General features: G+C 45.1%; 1 protein-coding gene across 1 annotated transcript in view; it reads left to right on the forward strand.

The window, feature by feature from the left end:
- Positions 1-12953, forward strand: part of LOC119407234 (SCY1-like protein 2) — a 396104-nt gene that overhangs the window by 297096 nt on the left and 86055 nt on the right. The window contains exon 7 of the mRNA XM_037674113.2: positions 9165-9325. Coding sequence (XP_037530041.1) covers positions 9165-9325 — 161 coding nt within the window. The remainder of the gene's footprint in view (positions 1-9164; positions 9326-12953) is intronic.

Raw genomic sequence — 12953 nt, forward strand, 5'->3', positions numbered from 1 at the left:
TAGATAGATAGATAGATAGATAGATAGATAGATAGATAGATAGATAGATAGATAGATAGATAGATAGATCCCGGCCAGATCTATGCACCATCACCCATTCACCTTGATTAATACCATCTCCAAAATCAGAGACGGCAGGCACCTGCTTGCAAACACACTTTTAGGGCAAGAAAGTTTTCACAAATTCTGGTCCTCTGTAAACCTGACTTGCCAGAAAAAAAAAATTGGCCGCGTATCTGCGTGCTTCGCTGCAAATGTCGTGTAAAGACGATAGAAGAGGCGCTGTGTGAGATATGGACGCCATCTGGCAATACGTCGGGAAACATGAGTGCTGTGTTGCGTGCTGGTAGTCCCGGCGCAGCAGCAGGCGAAGACCTTTGCAGAGAAACGTCCGCACTCAACGAGTACTCTCCACACACTCTTTAATTTACACGTCGCCTGGGTAAAACAGGAACGCCAGAGCGGCGCCCACAACCGGCAGCCTGAAGGCCGCCCACAACGCTGCTTTTTCATTTTTTAAATATTTTTTTCACCTTCTTGGCCTTCTCAAAACTAAAGTTTTTCAACACCAACCCATGGCATTCGTACAGTGCAATACAGAACCGAAACCGAAACACAACAATGAGCTCGTGCGAAGGGCACGGAGGAAGGCAAATTTCAGCGCAGTCGCATTTTCAGCTTTGTTGAAACAGCGCTCACTAGACGACGACGAAGTAAAAGAAGGCACAGGACAGGCAGCGCCTGTCCTGTGCCTTCTTTTACTTCGTCGTCGTCTAGTGAGCGCTGTTTCAACAAAGATGAACGCATACCAACTCGCTCAAGCTTCCATTCTTATGCATTTTCAGCGCAGCTTAAGAAACTAGGGTCCTTAAAATTACGTATGTATGCATTTTCTATTAAAGGAACACGCCACCTAATACTTACCTAGTGATGTTGCACCTCAGATATGCATGATATTTACTTTTTGATCGACAACGTTCACAAGTATGAACAGCCGTACCAGTTCAAGACGGCTGGCCCTTGGGCAAGTGGTTCAACTTTGGCCGAGTGGCTGAATCGAGGGACGTGCCGACAAACAGAAAGACAGACAGACAGAAAGACAGACCAAAATTTCTGCGTTTAAGTTCCCCAAGAAAGACTATCGTCTTTAAAAGATTGTTCGCTAATGAAGTTATGAAGTTACCTCACCTGTAGATTGCGAAACACCTTCTGTGCAGGGATGCGGCATTGTCGTCGCCGAACTTCGAGGCAGTGATGTTTATCATCCGCATTAATCTAACGACTCTGTATTTTCTCAAAAACACTGTGACTTTCACTTGTATCGCACAAAAAACAAACAAATGCATCAAAACGTTTTCCTCGCCTTCATGAACCTGTTCATGCGTCTCGCCTAGTCGCAGCTTGACACAGCCGTTCACGAAACCTCTCGGTTCATTATCCTAATTTGTTGTTCCAGAAGTAAGACGAGAAAAAGAGGTAAAAAAAATTGTTTTACTGTTTGGCACTTCTATAACCTAGGGCTTTTGTGGGGAATCTTCGCTACGTTATCGCGAACATAGCGTTAAAGAAAGCAAACGCCATCCGGGATTCACAACTCACTTTGTTTGCACAAGAAACTTTCCGGCCTTTCGCACCGGCAAAAAAAATGTTGCTTCGCCACGTTTTCACAATGCAGGCGTCGGTTGAAAGGCGGATATTTTTTTCAGGGTTGCGCGTTCGAAAGGAGGCTGTGATAATAAAGCGGAACGAGCAAGCAAGCATACTGCAAAGTTGCAGCGCAAACTTCGCGCTATTTATAGAGCCCACCCTCGTTTTCCATGATACCTTGATCACGCCGATCCCTGCTGCAAAAAAAAAGAAGAAAAAGAAAAAAAATGAAGTTACTGTTTGCACAACGTCGTGTGAAAAAGCGAGAATGGCGGAGAGTTTTATTTTTCTTTGTCAGGTAAACAGTGGAAATGAGGTCATATTTTGGTGTTTTATTGACAATCACGTTGGTGTTATGGGATCTTTTTGTTTTGTTTGTGTTGCGTTCATAGGCTCAAAACGCTGGATGATTGCAAAAGAAGTAGCAGAATACTGAGCAAATTGCGAGAAGGAAAACTGCAACTCGTTGGAAGATGACTCATATGAAGAGTTATGAGAAAAGGGACTGACTCCTAAAGTATATTAAAGCAACAAGTATTAAGGCCTGAGAGTGTAATCAGTTTATTCGTTGAAGTGTAAACTAAGTTAACAAGATCAAATCTTAGTTTAAGTTTTTACGATTTGCTTAATCTATAGTTCCTTTTTTGGGGCATCACATACGCGTGCATTACATTTTTTTGTGAATTAAGTTAGCCTCCCGATTTTACGCATCAGGAGTTGCTAACTCATAAAAACTCAGATTAGCACCGACAATAACGGAAAGCTATGAAATAATTTCTAGGCGGCATTGATTATCACTAGGCTCCACGTCCCACGAAAGTTCTCATACGCGCGAAATAACTTTTTTTCTTTTTAATGGCTCCTTTTGTTTCTGGTAGTCATCTCTGCCGCATTAAGACCGCTACTACGGCGGAGCTCACATTCAGGCAGCACTTACGAAAAAAAATACTTTTTTTGCGTATCAGTGGCCGAGCGTTGTGGGGATAAGCTGGAATTTTTGTTCTTTTTTTCTTTCTTTTTTTACATGGCAGTCTACTATGTGCTTAACGGTTAAGGTGCACGAGCTTAAAATGCAAATGAAGACAGGGTTAGAAACATAAGTTGATGAGTTCGTCCCGTCCAGCTGCAGCATCTCCTCTCTCCACAGAACTTTTCTCGCACTGCCGACAGGTAACCTGCGCTTAACTTTCTCCACGTCAAATTCTTTACGCTTTAGAGCAGGCCAGTTAGGGACTATTCTGATTGGTCTACATAAGTTCGCTGATGCATCGTCGTGAAGATTACGTTTCTAGCTCTACCAACAAGAACGGTATTTCTTTTAACCTGCTTTCGGGGTATTTTCTACGAAGTTTCTTCGGTTCAATTTCTTGAGGTTTAATATTCAAGTTTTGATTTTCCTTTCCTTAAAAAATACTAATAAACTAGGCGTAATAAAAGCGGAAGGTTAACAACTAAAAAGAAAACCAATACGAAAATGTACGCAACGCAAAGTGAAAAGTACTCTTGCATTTTTGCGTCGCTTGCCGTTGTCTCGCTTTCTCTCGCTCTCGCGTTGTTTTCACATGTGAACCTGTAAATATGGATGCTTCTTATCGCGCCTTAGATATTGATATACTCCTGTATATATTGCTGCACATTAAAGCATTGTCTTGCTTGTTCTCAATTCTCGGAGCGAATGACCTTTCCGTGTACTATGAATATGTTATGTTTAATATTTTTGTTAATATATGAACAGTGTGCTTAGTATAGTGAGAAGGCATTTGTGCTTTCTTATACTGTCTGTTAGATGACAAAATGTAACAAACACATAATGAAACTAGCCACGCGACGGGAAATATTATCTCAAAACAGGCTTTTCAACGTGAACAGAAAAGAAATATGTACGAAAAAAAGCAATAGGCAAAAAAGAAAACAAGAATTGAGTCCATACATAATATGCATGCAGGATAGCGAATCATTTTCCAGCAAGATTCCTGTATCTCTGTGGAGGTGGCTGCTTCTGCGTAGCACGATCAGATGTAATTGCCTTCCTAGCAGGACGTTGTGCTAAGCGAAAAGTGAAGGTACCTTTTTCTGAGAAATGAGAAAAGAAGGTCTCTTTCGAGAGAGCTGTTTGAAATGACACCCAGCGTAAGATGAATTTTAAAAAAATGAAAGGGCGCGGTAACGAAAATTGCATGCTGAATTAAAGTTTCCACTGGCGTGGCGCAGCTGAATCATTTCACAGTAGGCATGATTCTTGAAAACGTTGCCCGGAATGCTTCTCGCTGTTACTTGCTTCTGACGCAGAGTTCTTCAATCATAAGGTACGAAACTGCGTCCCGAAAGGCGGACACGCCTATCGACGAATTTGCGGAGGATCGCAAACCAACAGCCACCTGGGGGCGATGGTAGAAAATGCACCCAATCGACACAGTCGCTTCAGTGCCATGATTTGCCGCAGCACGAATTAAGAGAAGTACTTTCAGAAAAGGTTGGTGAGCTCTGTTGACGATGTATCTTCCGCGAAATGCAAGCCGCAAGGCTAAAAAATTAAGCCAGCTTCCCAGTAGTGGTGCCAAGCCTGAGGGAAGTCCGGAGCTGGGCCGCCTGCCTTGTTTCTCTTTATCTTTCCCTTTCTTTCTTCCTCTCTTATCTTTCTCTTTTTTCTCTTTCTGTCTGTTTTTTCCATCTCTTTTTTGTTTCTGTTTATTTCTATTTCCGTCTGTCTGTCTCTATTGCTTTCTCTTTCTAGGTCATTCTATTTTTATTTCTCTTTAATCCCTTTCTTTCTCTCTTTCGTTCTATTTCTCGCTAACTTTCTTTCCACCTCATTCTCGCGATCTGTTTCATTCTTTCTCTTTCTGTCTTGCTCTCGTTTTTTTTTCTATTTTTTTTGTGTCTGTTTCTTTCTTCATCTTATCCTCTCTGTCTATTTCTTTCTCTTTGTCGTTTTCTGCCTTCCATCTCTTTCTCTTTCTCTCTCTTTCTCTTTCTTTCTATCTGTTTCTTTCTCTCTCTCTCTCTCTCTGTACTCGTTCTCTCGCCAATCCCACGCCGGACAAATCGGCGCACGTATTCTGGGAGCGAAGCAGACGATGAAGAAGAGGAAGAAGAGGACGAAGAGAGCGCTTGCCGGTTCATGATGATGATAGTTTTGTGCTCGCTCTGCACGGACTAACGGTCTGCTTAAACTGCTCTGCTGTTAGAAAACACTGCTCGCTTCATTAATGTGCCATTCCTAGCGGGTTTGAGCATCGGAACAGGCAAAAATGTCATTTATTACCGTGTTTTCTCACCCACAGATGGCGCAGCGATCAGTAGACCTCCGCGATTTCGGCCAATGGCATGTCCGAAATTTGATACATGGAGCCCACGGGGAGTTTCGCAGCTCGTATGATCGAAGAACTCTGATTCCGACATTCCCAGGAACTCCATGAGTGTCCTGAACTTTGGCTGATTGAGACATTACTAAGCGGAACAACACAGCGTAATGGTCGTTAGTGAGCGATGTGTCTGTCGTTCTCACTACGTCCCGTAGAGGCGCCGTCGTTTGTCCCAGCTGCAAGAACTCGCGACGATTCAATCATTACCGCGCGAATCACTACACACCCTGACGGACGAAATACGTTAAACGTTCACCGAAACCAAAATGATCGTGATAGCGCAATCCGCAGGATATTCCAGAATCTGTCTCAGATATATATACTTTCTTACGAGTCGTTTCGTGAGATTTAGGTGCGTTTTTTCCTGCGGTGTAGCCGGCCACCCCTGACAAATTGCCGTCTGACCAACTCTCGGCACGAGGGGTGGGGCCCGATTATTGCCGAGAACAAAAACACCGAGAAGAGTACGGACAGAAAGAAAGATGGGTTGCTCCTCCCCCTTCTCTTCTTCTTCTTATGTTTTTCTTTCTCAAGTTCTTCCTCTTCTTCTTGGTCATGTTGTTCTTGCCTATGTTTTTCTTCTTGTTCATGTACTACTTCTTGATGTTCTTGGACATGTTATTCTTGTTTATGTTCTTCTTCTTGTTCAAGTTCTTCTTCTTGTTCTTGCTCCGCCAGAGTGCGCAGTGTTCTCATCAATTGGGTTTCACCGTAGGGTCGTCTACAAATGTGTGACCGTGAGATAAACGACGGAACGACACCGCTAGAAGTCGCCACTGGGCAAATGAACGACCGACAGGGCGCGGTTCTATCGGAGACGCGGCGTCCCGCCGCCAATTTCTTCCCGGCGAACAACAGCGAGTGCTCCGTTGTTTGTTTGTTGGTCTGGTTGCTTGACTGATTCGTTGTTTTGCATGTTTGTTTGTTTTTTCTTTGAAAAGAAGGCGTGGGGGTAGCGTGTCAGAGTCGCGTACGTCTTGCCCACGCAGCCCTTCCCTCCCGTCATCACTCTGATTTCGGACCTCGTCCTGAAGAACGCGCCCCCTGGGGCGTTTCCAAAAAACGACCGCACCACTGAAGCAACCCTCGCACCTTAAGCGATAGAAAAGCACCCGTTCAAAAAAAAATAATAATGCCTTTGTTTGGTCAGCAGTGCTTTGCAACGTGTACAGACATTCAAGGTTGTAATTCCGTTACAGCTATCGGTTGCTTTCCTTCTCTTTTTTTTTACTAGATAGAAACGAAGCTGTCGAGTCATCGTAATGTCGTGTGACACTAAAAGGGCCTTTGATTTCATTTTTTTTAGAAAGGGAAACACTTCTGAGTGCTTGGTTAGGAAACAAATTGCTTCACTTTTTTGAGCGCACGAATTAACAAGGACGAAAAGCGACGCGGACACGTCGCTTTTCGTCCTTGTTCATCTGTGCCCTCAAAAAAGTGAAAAAGGACTTACCAACATGCCCAAGCATACGCTCTTTCAAACAAATTGCCTGTTCCGTAAGATCAAAAACTGGGTGGATGCGTCGCGCTGAATTGCCACCTTTCGATATTGTGCTAAACACCCCAGCCGTCCTTATTTTCACGTGTGAATATTTTTTATTTTTATTTATTTATTCAAGTACCCTAAGGGCCCGCTAGGGGCATTACATAGGGGGGGGGGGGGGGGGACATAAACAGAACACAATTTTTACAGATAATGAATAACTGCAGGTTAATACAATGCTATAGTACACAAATTCGTAGAACGTAGTAACAAGGCAAGAGTAACATCAGATAAAGCATAACTATTAATGAAAGTCACCGGGTTCGAAATAGGTTAGCAATGCTGAATTAAACAAAGAAGGCTCAGCTATTGTAGCAATCCTTGAAGGTAAGTGCCGTGTACGTCTTTTTACACGCTTGTACGACCGTCAGTCGCTCTTAGCTCTGGCCTCATGGGCCAACAATAAAAGTTATTGCACCTCCCCCCTCCCTCCCCCCCCTATAGTAACAGTGACTGAATACCTTTTACCTCATGGTGGGGTGGGGGGGAGGGGGGTATAGTTTTTAAGGTAACCGCACCGCTGAAGCAACCCTAGCAATATAAGCGATAAAAAGAGCCCGTTAAAAAAACAATTTTCTTAGACTGCAGAGCTTTGCAATGTCTACGGATTTTTCCGGTTGTAATTCAGTTGCAGCCTTCTGTTTTCTACTACCTGGGAACGAAGTTTTCGAGTCGCCGTAACGAATTGTGGCGCTCAAAAAAATGGTTCTTTCAATCTGATTTTCCCGAACAAGCACTTTTGAGTGTCTGGGGAACAAAGAAATTGCTTTTCGTAGAAAGGGAAGATTACGCAACTACTTGGCACCGAATGCTACTCTGTGGCATTGCGTATAACGCCCCAGGCGTGCTTATTTTCGGATATATTCGATAACTTCCCTTTCGATCTGTTTGTCACTAATAAACAGCGTTCCTTGTTGATGTACTTGAATTCGCTTGACGATGTTCAATGAAGAAAAAAGTCCTTGTACCCCCATGTAAAACAAAAACGCAAAAACATGAACATCGCTGTACATTAAGGGTTGGTGGTGGAGCGTTTTTGCACAAGTCTGAATGTCTCAATATATTGAAGATTTTCATCCCTATTCTCCGGAATCACGATGTATATTTTCCAGCTTTCTTATTTTTGTCTGCTTGTCATTACCATCTTAACTTTAGCCGACCCACTATTTCAAAGCTCAAGTGTTTTACATTTGAGTGAAAAGCCTAGCAAGTCACATACGCTGGGATTTCTCTTTAAAACGCTTGCAAAGGTACGTGTTGTGAGCTTTCTTTTATTCGGCCACTTGCAGAGCTAAGAAAATGTTTGCATTAGTTAGTTACTAAGCCCAGAAACACTCCGCGCTTTAAGGGGTATTCACACGAGGGAGAAATCGGCGGGGGACACGGCGGGATTGCGCATCACGTAACCGCAACGTCACGGATTAGCTAGTCGGCGCGACACCCCCGTGACTCCTCGGAAGATACGGGGACCTTTTCCCCGACGATACCCCGGCGGTGGGGGATATGGTGGAATTTCGGGCTCTTGTTTGGCCACATTGTTGCAGTTGCTCCTGCAGAGAGCGGTAGTGGGTGTCCAGTCTGCAGGTGCATGGTCGTCCGCAGCTCGTCGTCAGCAGGTCGTCAAACGGGTGGTGCAAGCCACCAGAGTAGTCTAGTAACACTGGTCTCCCCCTCCGTTAGCCTCGTCCGTGTGAGTGGGGGGCATGTGTGGATACTTCTCCTCGCAAGCTTACGTCACTAGGCTCCGCCTTTATACCCCGAGCATTTCTCCGCCGTCTGAATACCTCTTTAAATACTTATTGTCTCAATGTATTTGGGCATGTTATATGCGCTTATGTATTCAGGGTTTTTATGAAAGCTGAATTTCAGTTGTTCCGGTGTGGCTTATGTCTCCTCTTTTACGACTACAAATTTACGCGAGCCCACTTCACGTCTTCAGTTGTTTTACGCGACCTGTTTAGTTATATTTTCTAGGTTTGTATGTGATTACTTTATGTCCGTTCGCGTTTTGTCTGTTCACTGTTGCGAACGCCAATTGCACCTACGTCAACAGCGTCCGACTTATTCGTTCTTGTTGCCATTCTTACTTTCAGGATCGGCTGGGGATTATGGTTTTTATTATTCTCACTTTGATATCCACTTTGACATCCATAAATGTCATGAATTAATAAATATCAGCGGGTAATTATCAGTGCGTGAAAAATGAATAGGTACTTCTAAATATAGTGCCTGCACCTCGCGAATTTCGTGAATATTGTTGCGGGTATCACGTACCGATATCAAATCACGCCCAATAATTTAGCACATTGCCTTTTTTAGCACGTGCTAAACTTCACCGCTCTACCTGATTTACTAAGTGTACTGCGGTGAAGTTTCAGTTCACAGCAGTACACTTAGTAAATAATGCGTTGTAATATAATTTACCCAGTATAGTGCAGTGAAGTTTAACGAATGGGAGAAGGATAAATATCTAGTTACAAACGTAAGCAAAAAATCCGCGTACATAGCTCATAAGAAAGGCACGAATACGCGACCGACGCTGGTTTGTCGCGTGTATTTCCACGACACGCGTGGCTCATTGGATGCATTCTGTTCGCGTCTCTTTGCAGGAGGCGTCGGTGTTTGTGTTCGAGAAGCGCGTCGCCGAAAAGCTGCACAAGCCCAAACGCAAGGAGACTGTGACCGAGATCCTTCGCTTCAGTGTGAGGCAGCTGGATCGCTTCAAGCACCCCAAATTGCTCACCATCTACCACCCCATCGAGGAGGCCAGGTAAGTGTGCTTTGCCTCCTTTTTGCAGGCTGTGCACAAGACAGGTGCGATGGTGATAACGATGATGATGAAGAGGAGGATGCGATTATTATCACAGTGGTGATGCTTATGACGATAAGGATTATGAGGAGAATGAGGGATTATGAGGAGGTTGAGAAGGATGAGGGATGAGGGTGTGCTGGTGATGCGGGTGACTGCGATGATACTCGTGATGATGAGGACGAGATTATGATGGGCTTTATGGTTGTGATAATGATTATGAGGAGAATGCGGGGGTGGCAGTTATGGCGATGCTGCTGCTGCTGATGATGATGATGGGGAGAAGGGTGGTGGTGATGATTATGAATAAGATGCGGGTATAACGGTGATGGCGATGCTGCTGCTGGTAATGGTGAGAAAGAGGAGTATGAATAGATCATGATGATGACTCGGTGATGACGGTGATAATGAGGAGGATGCGGCTAGAGTGATGGTGATGACGATGTGATCGATGAGAAGGAAGAGATGAAGTAACGTATGATAAAGATGAATAGGAGGTATTTATTGTGCCGGATACGTTGACAACAGATATGTTAATGATGATGAGGCGGAACAGTCTATTAAGCTCACAGTGAACACAATGACGCGAGGAGGAGGAAAGAATGTAGAGTCATAAAAGGAGGATCATAAGGGTGTCACTACATATGTTATGATGACGAAATATTACGCGTGTACTGTAGTGCAGGTGGACCTACCGCCTAGCAAATGTTGCCACCGATCGCTCCGCCGGAGCGTCGTTTATGAAATGCTGTATGGTGTCACAGCAGAGCGACAACCAATACAGAAACCAATACAGAAACAAATACAGAAATTAATCTGCAGTAACAAAATGGTTGATGGCCATACAAGGAACTTTGCACGTGTTGCGGATAGGAGGCACATTTTCTTTATATGCACCACGTCGCTCCCCGTGGATCGCCATTCACATTCAAGCCACGCATTTAGGAAGGGAGTTTATGAAACACCTCTGTCCTCAGCATCCGGTGTCTTCGTGGGAAAGAAACGTCACCTGCGCGAGGGAGATCGCGCCTACGAAGCCATCCATATCCCGTAACTTCACACTTCCGGAAACTGTTTAGTTATTTCTTTGTTCAGACAGCAAGTGCGTGGAACAGCTTGCCTACCGACGCTGTGCATACTACTGACCCAAGCAAATTCATGGAACTCATTGATTCTAATAACCTTTTGTCCCCACCCCTCGCGTAATACCCTTTTGTTGGGTCATTTGAGGCATTTTAAATAAATGAGTTCAGGGCAGCCTTGCGTTTCGATTAATCTATTATTGGTGCATTTTTTTTAAAAATTAAGTACTTCTAACAAACGATGGTCCATACCACAAAGTTTTGTTCGCCTCTCTGGGGGCGTAAATAAAGGAGTCGTGAAGCAGGCCACTTGACATAATAAAAGGCGGTAGGCGTGTTAACACGGACACAGTACAGAAGTCAGTACAACACAAATGCTACTTTGTGGTTTCCTAACTTCTCTCTTGTGTCTGCGTTCGCACGCCTACCGCCTTTTATTATGACTCCCCACCAACTAGCTCATCTTTCCGTCATTTTAGACGACCTTACGTCACTTGCGTAAACTGTGGTCTCCAACGCATGAACACTCCATGACTAAGGGTACCCACAGAACTGAAGCGTGTCTCCTCCATCACGTTAATAAAAATTGATCGCCCACTTTTTCAACCACTCCCAAAACTACCACTGGCTTCAGACAAGGAACGCTACGCTGGAGCCCGGGCTTCTGCATACTGCCGTTACTAAATCTATTACTACGCCCGACGGCGTGGAAACTTCCCGGCAGTTGGTTCGCAATAACCCGGTCACGCTCTCCAATGGATGATGCGCAGGAGATCACTTCGCGCCAAACGAGAAATAACTTCTATACTGGGGGGGGGGGGGGGGGGGGGGCAGAATAGTTTCCTGTTATACGGTATTCGTTGCAGTAGCGTTACGTCAAAGCCAGTTCCTCCGCACATCCTCAGAATTAATGATTCGCCTGTCCCGGGAGCAGCAAAACAAAACCACCCGGCGCTTCAGAGATGAGGCAAGGGTGGTTGTTATGTATTACTCCTGGCAGCCCGCAGGGCGCCATCGTAATTCCGCTGACTCCTCCCATCGCACTTCACAAACTAAGAACGAAAGGCAAACAGCGCTGCCAATATTCTGCCACCGCAGCGATGCTTCGTTCGCGATCTCGAAAGACGTGTACCGCATTTCTTTCGTTTCGTTATTCGTCATTATAACTGCCATCTTCCTAACGTCGACGTCTGACGTCCGTCGTAAAGAGCGGCTCTGTGGTTAACACGATGAACGTCAAAGAAAAACGTCCGGGAGTTAGGGGTATCGAGAAACTAAAAAACAAAAGGAAAGAAATGAATCGTCAGAATCCCTTCCTTAATCTGAGCGCTCGATTTCTTTTTTTTTTTCTAGCACGGGAAACGGCACATAACCCCGACGTGCAAAGAGATGACGAGAATAAAACATACACGTTCGTAGAACGGGGTGCCCTGGAGAGCATTGGATTCAGCTTTCTCCCCTGGTACATCCCCGACCCGTTCCCTTCCCTTTCTTTCCCGAATATCAATACGAGCCAGGCGCAAGTAGTGCACGAGATGAACTATTGCTCCGCGCCCCAAGCTTGCCAAGACAGACCCGTCCTCGTAATTGCAGAATGAACGGGACCAGGGCTTTTGGTCTGCCTCATTCTTCCCTCATTTCCCCATTTCTTCCCCCTTCTTGTTTTGCTTATTAGGGTGTAAGCTCCCCTAACTCCCGTACCCTTCCCCGTAATCCCTCCTTCCCTTCCCTAGACCATCGAAGAGGCTTTCATTTCTTCGCCGCCGCCTGTCATCCTTTATTACATCCCCCACGTTTTTCCCTGTAGTGTTTGTGCTGGGATGTCTCTATGAAAGGCTTGCCCTTGGGGATATTTTTTTCTTTTTTGGTTACTTCTCTCTGTATATCATCTCCTTTCTTTCTTTTGTTTTAAGAGCAGCAGCCGCTGTCGCCGAGACGTCATTACCTAGACGAGAATACTTGAGGCGTTAAGCACAAGACAAAAAAATGAAGAAGCAGAAAACGAGAACGTTCATTTCGCGTCTGTAAACGCAGCACGGCGCTCCTGGAAGAGACGCTTCTCCGAGTGACCGAGCTGCAATACAGAAAAGTGAGACATCCGAGAGAAAGAGAGAGAGAGAAAAAGACAAAGGTTATGGCGCAGGCTTAGAAGTGTGCGCTTGGTTTATGCGTGCACTGGCATGCGAGAACACGAATTGATGCCTGCGCAGGGGATCGAATCAATTGGAACGAACACCGAGATGAGCTTTTCAAGCAACGGTTGTTATAAGCTACGGATTTCGGTGGCGGGGGCGGTGGCGGCGTTGTACGTTAACAACTCGGCGCCGGCGAGCGTACAGAAATGCGGCCCTCGAAGGTGTGCCGGTCCCACGTGTATTTGTATGTCCCGTTTTCCAATAATTGATGCTCTCTAGATCGTGAACTTGTCGGCAGTCAGCCGTTTCTGATACGGCAATTCGATCTTTTATCGAGATCACTAGTCATTTGACCTTGCCACGTTTCATTAT

Source organism: Rhipicephalus sanguineus, chromosome 10, assembly GCF_013339695.2.
Source record: "Rhipicephalus sanguineus isolate Rsan-2018 chromosome 10, BIME_Rsan_1.4, whole genome shotgun sequence".
In the NCBI taxonomy this organism is placed as follows: domain Eukaryota; kingdom Metazoa; phylum Arthropoda; class Arachnida; order Ixodida; family Ixodidae; genus Rhipicephalus; species Rhipicephalus sanguineus.